The following is a 19427-nucleotide window of genomic DNA, read 5'->3' on the forward strand; positions in this document are numbered from 1 at the left end:
ATTTTATTTTATTGTTCTTATACAGTCCCCTTTTGCACTAAGTGTTTTGCTGCTAAATTGAACTGAGCTGCTAAACTGATTTTCATTGTTCCTGTGACAGTGACAATAAAGATCTATTTTATTCTATTCATACACCATTAACTAGTTTGTTGTTATGGCATATTTAGCAGCATATTCATAAAGTGAGGATGCACAAATACAGCAGCCGTGTCTGCTTTGTTGATTGACATGGTTTATCTGTAAATAAGATGACATTTAATCGATGGCGGTGGCTGATATTTATCCATTGTGTTGTATTGTTTCATAAATGTGTGTGGTCGAATTCGTCCTCATTGAAAGATACAATCGCGGAAAAAATTATTAGACCATCAAAAGTCAACAAAAACAATGGTTATGCAATCTAGTACTAACTCCTGTGTGTATCATGTGACTAAAACAGACAGAAAAGACAACACTGAATGCCTAAAAGCACTGTTTTTGTCAGTACAATGCCATAGATATTGATGTAAGAACTGAAGTGATTTTGGTTATTATCAAGAAAACATGGAAAATGGATAGATATCAGCTCTGAAATTAAACTCTTATGAGCTATTTTTGTTGTTATCACTATATTTGTCCAAACAAATGTACCTTTAGTTGTACCAGGCATTAAAATGACCAAGAAAGTGAAGAAAACAAGGGAGGTCTAATAATTTTTTCCACAACTGTATGGTGATGGAAGCCTTACAGATTATAAAAGAGCTCAGTTTTAACATATTTTTGGTATTGGCATCAAATATCACCTTTATTTGAAGAAACACTGCCATACAATAGCCGATAATTAGGTCACCAGTTTGTTAAGGTCATGGTTAAAGGTTCAGTGGGTAAGATTCACTCACGCTTGTGTGCATTTATAGAGTTTATCTTGGAATCTGTAGTGGGTTTTCTAAGATAGCAGCAGGTAGTTTGTGCACTGTGGCTGCTGTAGAAGAGCAGAAGAGGAACTTTTAAGAACGTGGGAACGAGGGCCTGAATAAGCACTAAGACTTCTACCTAGAATCAATTTACAAGCTATGATCATAGCTGTAAGAAACTAACACAGAAGTGGAGTTAGCTAATGTCAACAAATAACTGATTCCCAGCACAAACTTCGCATAAGCACACATGAACCTTCCATATTGGGGGCTTTAAGAGATGAATTTAGCATTTATTCATAAATACATTTAACTGAACTATTAGCTAGCCCACATAAGCTAACAATCTTTCGGCACTTGCTTTTGCTTTGACCTTCCATTCTCGCGCAATAACCTTTTTGACTCCTCGACTTGTTGATTGTGCACTTTGAAGTCTAAACGTACAGTCAGTTACTGCCTTATTCAGCCAAGTTTACTTTTAAAATGTCAAACCTGACCAAACCAGAGGAAGCCGTAGATGATTTATCGTCCTTTCGCCTGGTTCTGTTTGTTTGGATCTGTAATGATGGCAAATTATAAGTGGGGTACTGTTTTCTAAGATGTACAGTAGAAGCCTTAGGCACCATTGTAGTCCTGCTGGGGAAGCATACCTGGACAAGGGCCCCCTCTTTCCTTTTTCCTCTTGTTTTTGCCCCGTCAGACTACACAGTTTTGATTAGGAAGTTGTGGCTCTTGAACCCACTATTTTCTCCAGTTCGTCCCCTGCATCGCACCTACGACGGCCTCGTTCTGCTGTGTTTGGCAAAGAAACCAGAGACATTGGTGGGATCAGTATCAGGACTGGCCAGCTCTTCCTGTGCGGATACAATGCAGCAGGAAGTTCTCTAATAGCCCCTCCAGTCCGCCACTTGTCTCACACTATCATACAGCGATGAAAGATCCTGGAGTGTCACTGGAAATACTTGCTTCTCACCAAATGCACAAAACCACTCAGACTATTTATCATTTGTTTGCAGATCCTGCGAGACCAATCAATCTCCAGCCTTAGCCAATCACCATCGCCTCAGTCATTCAAGTTCAGCTGTGTGTGCATGTTGGTGGGATTGGGGGGGGGAGCACTCAGTTGCCCTCAGATTCCTTACAGAGGATTGTGAAAAGGAGATCTTGCCAAGAGGCCATCAGTAAATAAATTTGCAGACAGATTTGCCTCCACATGACTTGCGTTTTCTGCCTTTCCATCTGCATTTTAGGACTATAAATCAACATCTGACAATGACCATTTTAAGAAAAGCTCTTCCCTGGAAATCCGCGATTGCTACTTTGGTTCATAGAAATGCAAAGTTAATTTGGGAAGTCCACAGTGAGTGCTGTGTATCCATGCTTGCTCTCTCCCCTCTCTTTGCAAATTGAATTATTAGAAGTTGACGTCAGCGGGTGAGAAAAGGACCTTTTTTGCTGCAACACGAGAGTGCAATCAGCTGTGGCCGGTTGTTTGAATGCTTGATGTCCCAATGGAGCAAACCAAAAGGACAAGGGAGGAATAGAAGACTGAGGAGGGGGTGGATTTGAGGGAAAGGGCAGAGAACTATTTCTGGTTTGCACTAGGCTATATCCTAGGGTCAGTTTCCAATTTTAATCTCCGATATGTTTAAAAACAGAAATCACGGCAGAACAGATTTCTTTTTATAATCTTCCTAACAGTGACACATTCATCCTTTCCCGACCAGTCAGACCTGAGGCCATGTACTGTGTTTCTCGCTGCTACGCAACATTAATGACAACAATCATTTCTATTTTTTCCCAGACTATTTTAATGAAGCTACGGGTGTAAATAATTTTTTAAAAAAAAGAAAGGCCCAGGGCTTTTACATTTCCTGTGTTGCCCCCCCCCCCCTTCTTTTTATTTTATTCCCACTGCCTTTTATGATCATTGTTGTATTGACTTTAGTAAATAGGTCAGTGATTATCACTGGTCAGTTCAATATTGTTGCTGAGGATAACCTATCAAACTGCAAACATATGAAGTCACCAGAGCCTGTTTAGATCGTCAACGTGGTGATGTCAATGTGTATTACCGTATTTTTCTTTTTTTTTTTTGCCTTTCTTTGCGTGTGTGTGAGACAAAGATTCCTTGTGTGAAGCTTTGAAAGTGTAATTATCAATATACCCAGATTCTTCTGTAAATACACCCAGTGTCTGTTTATTGGATTCAATACAACAATATATATTGGTTTATATTATTAATATAATGTGCGTGTTAAATGAGTCAGTGTAGTTAAGCTCTAAATGTTTGCTTCTACAATCTAAAATATCTAATGAATAGTCGTATATTATAGTAATTTGTCGATTTACATTCTTGGTTTATGATATTTGTGCTTGATTTGGGATTCTGACAATGACATTGTACACCCTTTACTGGAAAATACAGTAACAAAGCTCTAATATAATAGTTTTTCAGTCACCAAGGCGTTCCATTTTACAACACATCAATCTGGGATAAAGAAGATTTTATTTATATAGTTGATTTAATTATCGATCAAGGTTACTATGATGTGTAACCAGTGTCTTATACAAGCCATCAAGCAAGTGTGTACAGGAACTTGGTGCTAATAGCTAATTTAGCTTTAGATAAATTAGGGGTGGGTGATATGGCAAAAATATCATATCATGATTAAAAAAAAAAAAAAATCACGATTTTGATTTTGTCACGATTTTTTACATTGATCTTACAGGGTTTCTGAACAGTGCAACCAGACAATTTCCCTATGTAAAACGCAACCCTGAAAGAAGAAAATAATTTAGCCCAAGAACCTTCCAGAACATTTTTAATTTAATTTGTGCCAAGAACAACACTCTGATTAAGTGCACTCTTGAACATAAAAACTAAACTGTGCTTCATTTTTGAGGTAGCTTTCAATAAACTCGAAAAGTAGAAGAAAAAAAAAATACAGAACAAAATATCTATGAAGAAATGCCTGTTTCATATAATCCTCCAGGCTGGTAGCTCTGGTTTTTCAACTGGTAGCTAGTCAGTGCATTGGGTGGTCTTGGATGGAGGAAGAAGTCCAAAATGAGAAGAATAATAATCCGTGCACTCCAAAAGAGGATCAATCTGGAACATATCTTCTACTCTTCTCACTGAGTGCCTTTACTAAATGCTTGTGTTACAGTTGTTTGCTTTTGTTTAATTCTACCTGTTGCCCCTGGCTGTGGTGCGGCTGGTCTTCTAATCCTTCACGATCTAATATCGTCATATCGCACACCCCTAAGATAAATCAAGTCACCCTAGCATTTCAATCAGTCAATCAAATTCATCATAACAAAAGTTATCTCATGAAACTTTACATTGAGAGCTGGTCTAGTCCAAATTTTTATAAAAAGCCATTCGACAAGACATTACATTAGGTGACAATATGTGTTGGTATTTCAGTGACCCTCGGCATAAAATGGCTATAATTGTTTTTTGAAGCAGCAAAGTTTGTCACTGGCAGAATATAATGTGAATAAACATGCAGCCGTTGGCATGATGTCTGCCTGAGTCACTTCAAACACATGATTAATATGAATATGTCTATCATTTTCAAACTAAACTTCAACTAGTAAATGCAGAATAAGCCTGAATGAAATATAACCCTGTATTGGTATGATGTTAAATTTCCTTTTCTAAGAATAAGGCACTAATGTGAGAATGAGGTCGAAATGATGACATTCCGATATAACTATTGCCCAGGTTTCTTGACTTTGATGTGTCTCCGTTCACCACAAGCTGCCGCCGATCTGAAACCTGCTTTCATAACCTAGTGGAATCGTCTGTAATCGACCTCTGGTTCACAGAATAATGAGTGAATTTGACACAAAGGGGAAATTTATCGTGACAACGTGTCTCGCAGAGTGGTAGTTCCCCTCACTAGTTGCCCTGCCATCTCACCTGGAGTCGCATCCTCAGACTTTTTGTTCAGCGACAGACCTGCTGAGCTGGTGTTAGTCTAATAACAGGTTTACACGTTTTCTGTCTTAACCACACCGCTATAAATCAGCTAGACTCAGCAAAAAACACGCTTCTCCAGACATGACCAACCGTCAGCTTTAGGGCTACTTACTTTGGCGGTCAGAAATGGTACACTACATGCCCTATAGGTTGTCCTCTTCACAGCCGCAGACATTACATAGAAAATAGCCGGTTAGTACGTAAGAATAAATTCATGGTTATGGCTGAAACGAGGGGTAGCGAATGATAGTTACAAAAAATGTTCAGGACAGCGGCATTTACCCAATGACTTAAATGGAAACGGCGCAGGGAAACCGCATTTTCACTTTCATCAGGTCCCTATTGTTGTTAAATGTATGTGAAACTGTTCAAAGAACTGTTGGCGTGTTAAATTCATAGCTGCTGCACGCTCTCAGTCAGTGAGAAGAGAGCGTTGCTGCAGACTCAGTGTACCTTCAGCTCTATAGGTTTTGACACTGAGGTTTCACTTGTGGCTTTACTTGTTTCAAAGCAGGCTTGTATGTAGGTGGTGTTGCACTCTAATGGGGATTTTTACATTAGACAAGTTGACATTTGAGCAGCTCTGAAAGCATCAGTACCCGGGTCAGTGTGCCAGCATCTGTCTGGTACACTGTCTCCAGTTTTCAGCAGGTAGTTGGCAAATGTCTGTAGCGCAGAGTAGATGGAAGGAAAACAGGAGACGATGCAGGGAAAGAAGGAAGGCGCAAAGAGTAGGAGGGAATCATGAGGAGATTAAAAAAAAAGAGAGAGAGAGAGAGAGAGAAGTCAGTTGAAAAATAAAGTGCCAAAGGCAAGTTTGTCCCCATAAAATTCTAACTTTACAGATAAAATAAAAATGTTACCAGCCTGGTTAAAAAAAGAACAAAAAACCTCTTTTGACTCTGGAGCCACTTTCCCCTTTCACAACAACTGCATGGGTCTTAAAAGTTTTATAGACCTCTACTAATGGCATTATCGCTTGAGGTTAAGATGGATGGATGTCGTCCATGTCTGCAATGTGCTCATCTTCTCTGTAGGATTTTAGATCTATTTATTCCACAAACCATATTTTTCCCAACACAAATCTCCTAGCTACTACTTAGCTCCTGTAGTTACTGCTAAGATGCATTTCTGAGGTACAATTAGTTTACTTTTAATAAGTTTAACAACAGCATAAGCTAATTATATATAAGTTAATGGTAGAATTATCATGTAACAGTAGCGTTAGACTATTCTCAGTTAACAGTAGCCTTCACTTGTTTTCATTAAGTTAATTGTAGCATTAGCTTCTACAGGTAGCAGTAGGTTGTTTTCAGTAAGTTAACAGTAACATAAGCATGTTTTGTGTAACTATAAGTTGCAATATTTTGTTTTCAGTAACTTAACGGTAGCATAAACTTGTTTTCTATATGTTTATGGTGGTATAAGCTTGTTTTCCAGAGGTTACATAAGCATGTTTTAAGTACGTTGACTTGTTATCAGTGAGTTTGAAGTAGCATTCACTTATTCTGAGCAAATTTTAGGTAGCATTAGCCTATTGTCAGTAAGGTACTGGTAGCATTAGCTTGTTGCCAGTAATTTAATGGTAGCATTTGCCTCCATTTGGCAAAGTAACAGTAGCATTAACATGTTTTCCATAAGTTTCCATAAGTGTCAGCCTGTCCCAGGACAGCTGTGGCTACAAATGTAGTTTACCACCACCAGAGTGTGAATGTGAGAGCGAATGAATAATGGGTCAATAATGTAAAGTGCTTTGGGTGTCTAGAAAAGCGCTATATAAATCCAATCCATTATTATTATTATTATTATTATTATTATTATTATTATTATTATTATTATGTTAACAGTAGCATAAGCTTATTTTCCATGATGTAACATTAGCATGAGCTTGTTTTCCATAAGTTAACAGCAGCATTAGCTTATTTTACATAAGTTAACAGCAGCATTAGCTTATTTTCCACAAGTTAATAGTAGCATTAGCTTGTTTTCCGTAAGTTACTAGTAGCATTAGCTTGTTTTCCATAGGTTAATAGTAGCATTAGCTTGTTTTCCATAAGTTAACAGCAGCATTAGCTTGTTTTCCGCAAGTTAATTGTAGCATTAGCTTGTTTTCCATCAATTAATAGTAGCATTAGCTTGTTTTCCATAGGTTAATAGTAGCATTAGGTTGTTTTCCATACGTTAATAGTAGCTTAAGCTTGTTTTCCATAAAAATACTATTTTCTTTTGTTCAGATAAGGTATAGTTTTTAGATCAGCAGCACGTCGGATGACGCTTCTGAGGAAGACTGGAGTCACAGTCGAAACTGTCAAGCAGGTAACATCTAAAAACTATACCTTGTCTGAACAAAAGAAAATAGTATATTTACATAAACCAGAAGACAAAATGAACGTCTTTAGCCTTGTTTTCCATAAGTTAATCATAGCATTAGCTTGTTTTCCATAAGTTAATAGTAGCATTAGCTTATTTTCTATAGGTTAATAGTAGCATTAGCTTGTTTCCCATAGGTTAATAGTAGCATTAGCTTATTTTCCATAAGTTAACAGCAGTATGAGTTGGTTTTCCATAAGTTAATAGTAGAATTAGCTTGTTTCTGTAGGTTAATAGTAGCAACCCTAAACCCTAATAACCCTACTCTTTAATCCAAATCAGAATCATAATATGTTCAGTTCTGGCCCCAAAACAACCATGATGACAGTAGTCCAGATGTAAACTGGAGGCCTAGTCCACAAGCTAATGCACAGCTACATCCACTTCACTTCATACTGTCTGTGGAAAAGAGGAGGAAGGAGCATAAATGTGAAGAAAGGAGCGTAAAAGTATGAAAGAGGTGAAAAGAGGCAATCAGAAAGGAGAGAAGAAGAAGGATTGAGGAGGAAAGGGAAAGAAGGAAAGAAGGAGGAGAAGGCGAGGGTGGTGTAGCGAACACTGTGGCCTTTCAGTAGTCCTGCCAAGGAGGGAGTTTAAACCAGCACAGTGTGTTCTTTACTGATCCACGTCCACTCTGCAACTCACACAACCCCTCTTTCTCTATTTCCTAAACAGCTAAACATATTCACCTGCTCTGATCCACACTCACACCGCCCAGACCCCCACACTGCAGCCACTTGTTGAGTCATGACGTATCCAGTCATGCAATGCAGTTTCAGCAGTCAGACGACAAATTGACTTCCATTTAATAAATATAGTGTGACATCAGGGATTAGTGCCTGTTGCTAAACATAAACTAACTGGCTGGGGGTGGTGGTGGTGGAGTAGTAGGAGGAGGAAGGGGGGGGAGAAAGCTAAATTTGCAGTGTCCACTTGGCTCCCGATGTTGCGGCATTGCATTCCATGCCTTTTTCTCTTGCCTCACGACCGCCATGTTTCCTGTGAGGCAGGAAGTCAGCTCTGTTTCCTGTCACAGTCCTCTTTCATGTGGTCACTTCCTCGTGTTTTGCCAGCGCTGCTCTGTTCTGTTGACTCAGAGAACAGAGGTGGTGCTCCTCGCGGTGGTCTCGGGCAGAACTGACTTTTTTTACTATAATCTCGAGAGATAAGAAAATAATCTACTTCAGATCTTATTCTCAAGTTCTTGTTTTGTTATTCTTATTCTTTGCACAGATTTGTGTCTCCGTGCAATCTTTTATTTTTATTCAGAGATGTCTCCAACATTTTTTTTTATTGTGGAAAAAAACATAAAAGTGATCTGATTTTCAGAGAGGAAGGAGTTCTTCTCATGTTTTTATACAACCCAAGATAGGAGAGCAATCAGAGTTTAGCTCTGTGAAATTGTGGGTTTTGTAACCTTGCTGTGGAATGTTGATTGTGATGGCTGCCTGGCTGGGAATCCTGCCTTTACTGTTTCCTAAGAGATACTAACAAGTTGGCTGTGATTACGATTGAACTTTGCACACAGTGATTAGCTGGAATGTTAAGATTCCTGTGTACGGCAGCCAGAGATAAATCAGTGTCACACAGAGCTGCAGGATTCAGAAGAAACGAACTCTTATTTCATTAATAAGAGAAAAGTTACATACACTATGCTCATGGTTGTATGCCTTTGTGTGTGTTTGTGTCTTTCAAGTACATGACAGCGTGTTCATGTGCGTGCGTTCATTCCCTGTCGCGTGTCTTGTCAAACCACAGTATCACTGCCTGCACTGGGGTGAGCAACAAAATCTAAACCATACTGCGCTGCTGTTTGTCATATTGCCATTCCACTAAAAAGCACAAGCTGGCACTCTCACACACAAGCACACACACATACACACACACACACAGCGGGAGACGAGGCTTTTCCATTGGCCCCACCAGACACTCTCAGCCACGCTCTCCCCACACAGCACACCGAGTTCTGCTCAGTTCTGGCATTTCCCATCACAGCCCTTTTATGACCCTTCGCTCGCACTCCCTCTCTCACGTCTCGCAAGATGTTTAAGCAAAACACTTTTCTAAAACCTTTCGATCATCACAACATCCAGCGTACTGCCCCTTATGACATACGCCGAAATAGAAACTTAAACCTCCCAAGTGGAGGCTTGAGTTGCGAGTTTTCTCCTTCCTGTCATTAGGATGATATAGGACTGTAACAGGACATCCCAGCATCTGCGCTCACATTGCAATCATTCCTCGTTGCAGCACAGCTGAAATTACCAGCACTCTTAGCGGTCATGGGAAGGAGAGGCTCATGACCAGACTTTGCTCCTCGCCTTTTGTCATAACTACTGATGTGCAGGAAGAGGAGGAGGAGGAGGGAGAAAAGCATTTGCTAGGCTAATCAGACAGGGGCCGTCATGTTCCTCAGATCATGCAAACTAGTCCCAGGCTATTGGCTGAGGGAGTCAGGTCATTTGATTCAGAGGTAATTTCATTCATTTGTTAAGGGTTGAAGAGCCCCTTCGCGTGTCCGAGAGCCAAAGGTTTTCCACGTGTAGAGGAGGACAAGCAAAGACAGACAAAGAAGAGGAGGAGCAGATCCAGTGGCCATATTTAGGGACTTTTAATCACTGATTATTCGTTTAACTCATTCACTGAACACTGGTGACAAACTTATCCGGTTTCCAGCTTCCAGATTTGGAGGTTTGCTGGGTTTATATTGGGATCAGGAGGTAGAACGGATAGAGCGGGTCGTCCAGTAAACGAAGGGTTGGCAGTTCAAATCCCGTTCTGTCTTTGTCACGTGCCGTTGTGTCCTTGGGCAAGACACTTCACCCACCTTGTCTCCAGTGTCACTCACACTGGTGTATGAATGCGTATGAATGTTTGGTGGTCGGAGGGGTCGTTTAGCTTGTATTTACATGTATTATGCCCCGTTTCCAATATGTCGTATCGGCTTGACTCGACTCGGCTTTTTTGCGTTTCCATTACAAAAAAGGACCTGCAATCTGGTACCCGGTACTACTTTTTTGGTATCACCTCCGCCGAGGTTCCAGAACTGGGGATCAGATACTAAAACGTGACGTGTAAACACTGCAGACCATTGATTGGTCAGGACAATGGATGTTTTTTTCAACTTTTGCTCAAAGTTTAGACCCTAATGTTAATAAAAGTACATCAAAAGTGTATTTTAGTGCAAACTTTAATGTTCGAACATGATTTTTAATCTTTGTGGGGTGAAATACAGGGTGGGGAAGCAAAATTTACAATGAACATTTAGTTGTTTTTTCTCAGCAGGCACTACGTCAGTTGTTTTGAAACCAAACATATATTGATGTCATAATCATACCTAACACTATTATCCATACCTTTTCAGAAACTTTTGCCCATATGAGTAATCAGGAAAGCAAACGTCAAAGAGTGTGTGATTTGCTGAATGCATTTGTCACACCAAAGGAGATTTCAAAAATAGTTGGAGTGTCCATAAAGACTGTTTATAATGTAAAGAAGAGAATGACTATGAGCAAAACTATTACGAGAAAGTCTGGAAGATACTATTAAAGAAGAAATGGAGAAGTTGTCACCCGAATATTTGTGGAACACTTGCGCAAGTTTCAGGAAGCGTGTGAAGGCAGTTATTGAGAAAGAAGGAGGGCACATAGAATAAAAACATTTTCCATTATGTAAATTTTCTTGTGGCAAATAAATTCTCATGACTTTCAATAAACTAATTGGTCATACACTGTCTTTCAATCCCTGCCTCAAAATATTGTAAATTTTGCTTCCCCACCCTGTATATGCTATTAAAAATCTCCGACACGAACAATTAATTTACACATATCATCGTCAATCCAGCCGGAAAAAAACAGGCGAGGATAAAAAATTCCAATTTCTCTTTTAGTTTGTTACAGCTTACTCAGGCATAGTAATAGATACAATATTTTAGAGAATGGGAAAAGATTCTCTGAGGTTTCTAAATGTCCATAGACACTAAGAACACCCATATGAACCTTATTATTGTGGAGTAATTCTTCATTTTCTTTGGGTATGTCTTTTTAGGCGTTTTTCCCCTGAAAATATGGTCAGGGTTAAACAGGTTAACAAACAAAATATGCATCATAGAAATAATAATAATAAAGAATATTGGTATAAAAGCAAAGAGGCAAGGCAAGAAATTAATCAGTAGTGGAAAAATCATGGTGTGGTTAAGAGTGGGATGAGGTTTCAGGTGAAAAATGAGCAGAGATGATAGACAAGCACCAATGCAGTTACTGGTAGAGATGAGAGGAGTGGAGGTTGAAGGCAGAGCAGAGGGCAGACTGTGAACCAGATGTGAAGCAGTGACTCACAGCAGGAACAGGCTGGATGACGTGAGCCGCCATGCACGCTAAGTTGTGTGTGTATGAGTGTGTGTGTGTGTGTGTGTGTGTGTGTGTGTGTGTGTGTGTGTGTGTGAGCTAGGAGTTCCAGCTTTACTTCCAAAACAACCAGCTTTACGCTCGCACAGTAATGTCTGGCCAAGGCTCATTACTTCATGCTATGGCACGGACACCAAACAGTCCAGAGCCAGGGAGTAAATTATTATCTGAGAGTAAATGGTCAGTTTGGACCGAGTCAGGGCTAGAAAATCATAACAGGCTTGAAAAACAAATGTAGTAGTTGAAGACAGAAATAGTGTGTCACTTTCAGGCGGCTTGCTCAGCACACGTTTGCCCAATATCGTCGCTGGTTTTGTTTGCCGTGTTTTAATAATGCTTCACTAGCTTCCTGCACAAAAAAATTAGTTTTTCCACTGGGGGTGTCACTTAGCAACGTCGGAGAGCAATATTAATGTGTCTGTAAGGAGGAAAGATTAGTCTGTTTCCGTCCTTTGATTCTGCGGTTAGTTTAGACAAGACACGTAGTCAGGTGGAATGTGAGTGTTGGTATAATGGGCCCCACTGTTTTTGTGAAGGAAATAAAGGCCCACATGTACAGTATGTTTAGAGATAAGAGCGTCTACAGTTTAATCCTGTTTCTGTTCAGGATGTATTGCTCATAGACTATGCTTATTGGAAACTGCTGTGTGTGTTTGTGCGCATGAGTCTTATTGAATGGTAAATTAGATTGTTGAGTGACCTTAAAATCTCCCTTTTTTTTCTCCGCAATTCAGCTGAGTGTTTTCTTTTTCTTTTATTCTTAAAGAGAACTACCTGATTTGCCCTTGTGTGCTAAGTAAATCTAAGAAAAACTACGCATCTCTTTCCGTCCTCACCTCAACTATCTTTCTTTCTTTTGTTTCCCGTCCTCCAGAACTCCATTAGACACAACTTGTCGCTCCACAGTCGCTTTGTCCGGGTTCAGAATGAGGGGACGGGGAAGAGCTCCTGGTGGATGCTGAACCCGGAAGGAGGGAAAAGCGGCAAATCCCCTCGACGTCGGGCGGCCTCCATGGACAACAACAGCAAGTTCACCAAGAGCAGAGGCAGAGCTGCGAAGAAAAAGGTAAACAAAGACATAATCAGGTTTTCACTTTTGTTTTTAGAGTTTGTTTGAGACATGTCAAGGTTTGTTTTTCCTTCCACTGTCTCTACAACGTCTGTCTACGTTTTAATCAAGGACTTGACCTTGTGTAAGATTTAGGAGGAGAATGTCATGTTCATTATCGTGTTCTCAATAGTGCATATTCATGTGAAAATAAGAACGGTTGTGTTTACATGACCTCTGAGACACTTCAGTTGGTGGCAGTTTATGTCGTTGCTTCTAGATGGCGCTAAATATCACACATCGAACCTTTGAAACAATATAAAATTTCTGTTTCAATCAATTTCCAGTATTATGTTTGGTAACATTTCAGTGTGAAAAAGGGTTGTAAAGCAGGGTTTTTAGAGGTTGAAATTAAGGGTGCGAAAACCATCATCGAAGACATGTTGTATTATCCAATATATATGAAAATACAATCTACAATCAACAAAATCCACAATCCACAAAATTGCCAGGTTACAGCATGAACACTTTGACCACCCTAACTTGGCCAGGAGTTGGACAGGCCAAGCTAACCCTAACCCTAACCCTAACCTGGCCTGTCCTCACTGACATTTTCAGACCTAAACAAGTTGAATTAACATAGAAAGGCAGGAACAGCTGCCATGGGTAAAGAAATTAAATTGACATGGTGGCCAAAGTGTTAATGCTGCAACCTGGAAGTTTTGTGGAAAACAAGATGGATGCCCATTGTCCCGCCCCATGACCTTTGATTGGATTTAAATCCCACCGCTACTTCGCACAAACCAGTTTTAACGTGGGTTGCGCAATTGGCCCCTGCTCACTCATGCATGAAAACCTGGGTCTGTAAATTTGGACAAATATCCACCAATCCCCTACCTACCGACGTCCATAAAAGAAAATTCCAAAAATTATCAAATGCGGAACTGGGGGTAATTTTTCAAAATGTATAGGTTTTTTTTATACAGCCTGTATTGCATCATAGTGGCGTCAGATATCTACATTTTATAAAAACATGCTGGGGTTTGAAACAGATTCCCCTGCCAGTTTCTACAGTCACTGCTGGTCAGAACGATGCTACACGTGCACGTAGATGTTGCATTCATTGTGTGTGAAAGAGGCACTAAGATAAGACTTCATGTACTTTTTTGTACATTGTTTCATATCATTTGTGAAACTGACACCACAATGTGTTGAATACATACATAAATCCTGCGTTTCTTCCCTTAAGGGGTATTCTTTTCCTCTTCAGTTACCCAGACATTGTCATGTATCTCGGTTGGTATGAATGAACATATCACGTCTCACAGATCTGCTTTGTTATGACACCGTCATTATTGTGCCAACGTATAGTCATAGTAGAGTTTTATTGTAAGTTTGTGTGTAATTCCCACCCCAATGCAATGTTATGAGCCTTATTTTTTCTTTGTAGCTACACTGCAGCAAAGTTTTCTGACCTCACTTGTGGAATTCTAGTTAATCTTTTCCACAGGACTGAGGAATTATTTCTAAAATCCCTCTCCTCTGTAAATATCCGTTCACCTTCCTGATACAGTATTTGGAAAAATCACTTTGGTATGGCATTTTTGTAACATCTTCAGTCCTGTGTCAAATTAAAAATGGATCAAACCAAAAGCATATGTTACCTTGACTTTTCCTGGCACTGGAGTATGTGCTGGTACACTGACAGTGTTCATGTCTTCCCACAGCTGTCCCTGCAGGGCGGACCTGATGGAGGTGCAGACAGCCCTGGTTCTTACTCCAAGTGGCCTGGCAGCCCCAACTCCCACAGCAACGACGACTTTGATGCATGGAACAGCTTCAGGCCCCGGACCAGCTCCAATGCCAGCACTTTGAGCGGCCGCCTCTCACCCTTCATGCCTGAGGACGACCTGGGGGAGGCAGATGTACATATGGGCTACCCAGGAGCACCGGGGGCCAAGATGACAGCCACGCTGCCCAGCCTCACAGAGATGACAGGCTCTCTGGGACACAGTTCAGAGAATGTCATGGAAAACCTTCTAGACAACCTGAACTTGCTCTCGCCCAACACCTCTCAGGTTGGGGGAGGGGCTACGACCCCCGGGTCCACTCAGTCTTCACCCTCTCCCATGATGCAGCCGAGCCCTGGGTACCCCGCGTACAGCTCTCCCAGCATGGCCTCCCAGCCTCAGCAAGACTACCGGAAGTGTGTTTACGGCCAAGCAGGGATGAACTCCCTGCCCTCCATGCCACTGCAGACACTGCCAGAGAGCAAGCCCACGTTTGGGCCCAGTTTGAGCCAGTACACCTGCCCCGCAGGGCTCCTGAAGGAGCTGCTGACATCAGACAACGACCAGCACACGGAGCTCATGCCGTCAGTGGACACTGTGGTGTCGCAGTCCAGCGGAGGCTGCATGCTGCCGCCTTACAGCAGCAGCCAGCACACAGCCAAACTAATGGGAGGAGGCAACGGCCACCCCCACGGCCTCTCACACCCCCACCCCCACAATATGCACAGCCAACCCCCGACCACATCCCCGGCTATGAACGGCCGTTTGCTCATGTCTCTGAGCCACAGTGGGGGCTCCACACGTTTGCCTACAGTCAAAAGCCCTATGCAGATGCCTTACGGCCTCCCGGGCCACCTCAGCGGTGGGGTCATGCCTGGGGGCTTCTGCCCTCTCAACACCAACGGCTACGGGCGACCGGGTCTGCCACCGCCCTCACACCCAGAGAAACTACCCAGTGACCTGGACGACATGTCCATCGAGAAGTTTGAATTCGACATGGAGACGGTCCTCCATGACACTCTGATGGACGGGGACTCTCTGGACTTCAACTTTGAGCCAGTGGTGACCCAGCAGGGTTTCCCCCACGGGGTGAAGACCACGACACACAGCTGGGTTTCGGGGTAGAACCTAAAAACAGACTTCTTGTTCAGTAAAGGACACAATCACAACACCTGTAAGACGAAACTGTATCTCAGGATACTAAGTCTTCATCCCAGCAACCTCGCCTGCAGATTCTGTACCATCGACATTTCTGTTTCCAAAATCCTGTTTCCAGATCACCTCAGCAGAGACTGGTTCTGATCTACTCTATACTCTCCGCTAGGGCCCCTGAACTGTTCGACAAGAAGTCATGCTTATTTTTGAATATAAATATTGTGTACAAACTTAAGTGCCAAACATTTTTGCCTTAATGTAAAAGCCAAACTCTGGTTTCCTCACCAAGGTTACAGAAAATATACAACGGTCGTGTCTGTGAATTTTTACAGGTGACACTGCCAACTACATCTCATCAGCATCAAAAGCACAATCCACAGAAGTGCACAAACTCATCCCATGCTGTTTACTTTGTGTTTGTATGTACAGTGTAGTGATAATTGATTGCCACTACGGACGAATTATGAAGGTAATAATATGGTTCATGGGTTTGTGGACTGAGGGGAGGCCTGTCATCGTTGTTAAGTGTCAGACTTCTCACGGGATCCTTGGACGATGTTACATAATAACTCACTTTGTTGTCACCTGAATGTACATAATGTTGTCAGACGGTTTGCAAAATCAGGTCTGTGAGTGTATTTTCTAAGACTGTAAATAGTGTTTACAGAGCAGAAGCAAAAATCGAGGCAGCGGAGATGGAAAACTGGATCACTTTCAATTAAATGCAGAGCGAACGGAACCTGTTTGAGGATCTTTATTCAACCAGGCTGTAAACATGGTTCTACACTTTCTGGTTTCTTGTACATACATTAAGAATGTATATTAAAAATATGTAGTGGATGTTTACTAGATTGAGTATATATTTGAGACCTAAATTATTTGTGGTTAATATAGATTTATGCTGGTGCATAACCTGCTCACAGATATCAGAACTGTTCCTTAGTTGTTTGTTGTCTGAACCTCTAGACCTTAATACCACAGGGGCCTATTTATTGTGCCTAACAGAGTAGATATCGACTGCAGGCTTGAAGGGTTTTTTTATTGTAAATGTCTACGGTCCAGAAGATACTCAAATGCAGCAGTTTTTGAAGTAACAGTGAATTCTTTACTTTCAGCGCCCAGCTTACGCTTTTCCTCAGAGACGAGGGACTATTCGCTGTTATTGATCGGACTTTCCTGAGCGCTTCGAGGCACTGTGAACATTACGAGGTCAAGGCGGGTTTGGGCGGATCAAAGATATTCTCAGTGCTGCTGCTGCTGCTGTTGTCGTTGTTGTTTGGTTTTCTCACGAGGGGATTGAGTCCAGGACACTGTGAGTTACCGCTTCGCAACGCGTTTGACTTTTGTCGTGCGACTGACTTCGGTTAGCTCGGTCCGACTTCTTCGAGGCCAAAAGAGCCGTCTGATGCTGTCATGTCAGTAGGATCAGCTTTATAATGAGACTCCACTTTTCACACTGCCCCTCCTACCTCTATCTATACCTTGCGTCTTTTAAAACAGTAACATGTGACTTGATAGCAACGATCTTTTTATATATATATATATATATATATATATATATATATATATATATATATACAGTGGTGGGCAAAAATTTTAGAACACTTGTCAAATCTTAAGAAACTGGTGGTTTATTTGTTCCCAGAGCCTGAATTTCACTTTCTTGCCATTGCAAAAGGTAAAGGCAAAGATACTGAGAATATTTCACCTACAAATTTATCAGTCCAGTCCTTTTTTTTTTTTTTACATTTTACTCTAATATTTAGTGTGGCCCCCCTTGGCAACAATCACAGCAGCGCATCTTTCTGGTATTGTGTCGATGTATTTTTTGAGAGTTTCAACCCCAATGTCATTCCATGCTCGCAGAAGTTCATTACAGAGAGTCTCCTTAGAGTTTCCTTAAATCAGGGGTGTCAAACTCATTTTAGTTCAGGGGCCACATTCAGCTAAATTTGATCCGAAGTGGGCCGAACCAGTAAAATAATAACACAATAATATATAAATAATGTCAGCTCCAAACTTTTCTCTATGGTTTAGAGCAAAAAAATATATTTACAGTATGAAAAGGTTTACATCGACAAACTATCCTTTCAAAAGATGTGAATAACATGAACAAACTGAAAAAATAAGTGTAATTTTAACAATATTATGCCTTAGTTTATCATTTACACATGTACATTAGAACTTGTAGATCACAGTGGATCTACAAAGAGTAACAGGCAGAATATTGTTAAAATTGTACTTACTTCTCTTAAGAAATTTCAGGGTGTTCATATTTGTTCAGGTGATTCACATTTTTTTGTGAAATTATACTTTGTTTTAGTGTAAATACATGAAAATATTTACATTTACAAAGAGAAAAATTTGGAGTTTTCATTACATATATGTTATTATGATAGTATTTTACTGGTCCTGCCCACTTTAGATTGAATTGGTCTGAATGTGGAACCTGAACTAAAAGGATTGTTAATGTCGTAGTGTAATTTTTGCATTTCACAAATTTATCCCAAGGGCCGGACTGGACCCTTTGGCTGGCCAGATTTGGCTCCCGGGCTGCATGTTTGACACCTGTGCGTTAGATTGTTGTCGGTGAAATATTGTCAGAACCTTTGCCTTTACCTTTTGCAATGACAAAAAAGTGAAATTCAGACTCTGGGAAAAAAATAAACCACCAGTTTCTTAAGATTTGACAAGTGTTTTAATATCTTTGCACACCACTGTATATATATATAAAACTATAATGTCCTGTCTTAATTACTTTTTAATGTCGTCCCTGAAAAGCACCACTAAGTGTTAAGTATTGTATCCCGCCTGTATATTTGCATTTTACTGACTTGCTTTCCCTTCTTACTGCTGTACTAACTATCAGCTTTTCAGCCTGTCGGTGACTGACTATGCAGAGTCACGAACTGTGTACAAAAAAAAAATACAAAATATTTCATCGATTTTTGTCTGTGAACATGACCGCTTGTCATATAGAGAGGTAGCAGAGAGAGCAAGTGGCTTGTAAATGACAAACTAAAACTGAAAACTACCTGTTTAACACATGGTATGATTCACCCAGAGGCCACATGTGTCAGTGTCGGTGTCTGGTTATAAGTTGTCAGTGGCTTTGCAGGTTTTTGTTTGTTTTGTTTTTTTTCGATGATGGAGGGTAGGGTGGGGTAGGGAAGGGTGGGGGTTGTGTAAAAACGTGCATTCTCCTGACTACACATGATCTGACACCACTGACACAGATCTGAGGAAAGCCCGGTAGGCCGTGTAGGTTTAAGAAGACTTAAATGAAATTCTTAACATTTCAAGAGGCTCTGCGTGGAAGCCATTAAGAAAGCTGCTGTTCGCCTTTGGTGCCAGGTGTTGCCATTTTCTCACCCAAACATGCTACAGTGTACTATAGCCAAATTTGCCTTTTAACGTCAAAGTGATATATTAAGCATTTTATCATGTGATATGTTCAGAATTATATATATATTTGTGCCGGTCACTCAAGTCAGGATAAACTGTAATGAATCCATGTAGTCAGTGTCACAGGGTTCACTCTAAAAGTAAGAGAGCTGTACTAAGTAAATTATATCTCTACATTTTAAATGATTGAATCTATGCATTGTATTTCTTAATTTTATGTTGCAATTGTTATATTTCTTGTTTTTCTTTGAACCTTATGACAGAGATATTTTATTGTAACATAGCGCTGTGAGATATTATGGTGTCGTTGTTGTCAGAACTCTACGTTCCAGATAGTTATATGGGGAAAAAAAATGAAGTTTATTTAGAAAA

General features: G+C 40.7%; 1 protein-coding gene across 1 annotated transcript in view; it reads left to right on the plus strand.

The window, feature by feature from the left end:
* The window catches only part of foxo1a (forkhead box O1 a), a 56838-nt gene extending 39553 nt beyond the window's left edge, over positions 1-17285 (plus strand). Inside the window, exons 2-3 of the mRNA XM_030151944.1 lie at positions 12532-12723; positions 14433-17285. Of these exons, the coding sequence (XP_030007804.1) occupies positions 12532-12723; positions 14433-15620 (1380 nt within the window). The 3' untranslated portion in view covers positions 15621-17285. The remainder of the gene's footprint in view (positions 1-12531; positions 12724-14432) is intronic.
* Positions 17286-19427: the final 2142 nt, after the last annotated feature.

The sequence above is a fragment of the Sphaeramia orbicularis genome, chromosome 13, assembly GCF_902148855.1.
Source record: "Sphaeramia orbicularis chromosome 13, fSphaOr1.1, whole genome shotgun sequence".
NCBI lineage: Eukaryota > Metazoa > Chordata > Actinopteri > Kurtiformes > Apogonidae > Sphaeramia > Sphaeramia orbicularis.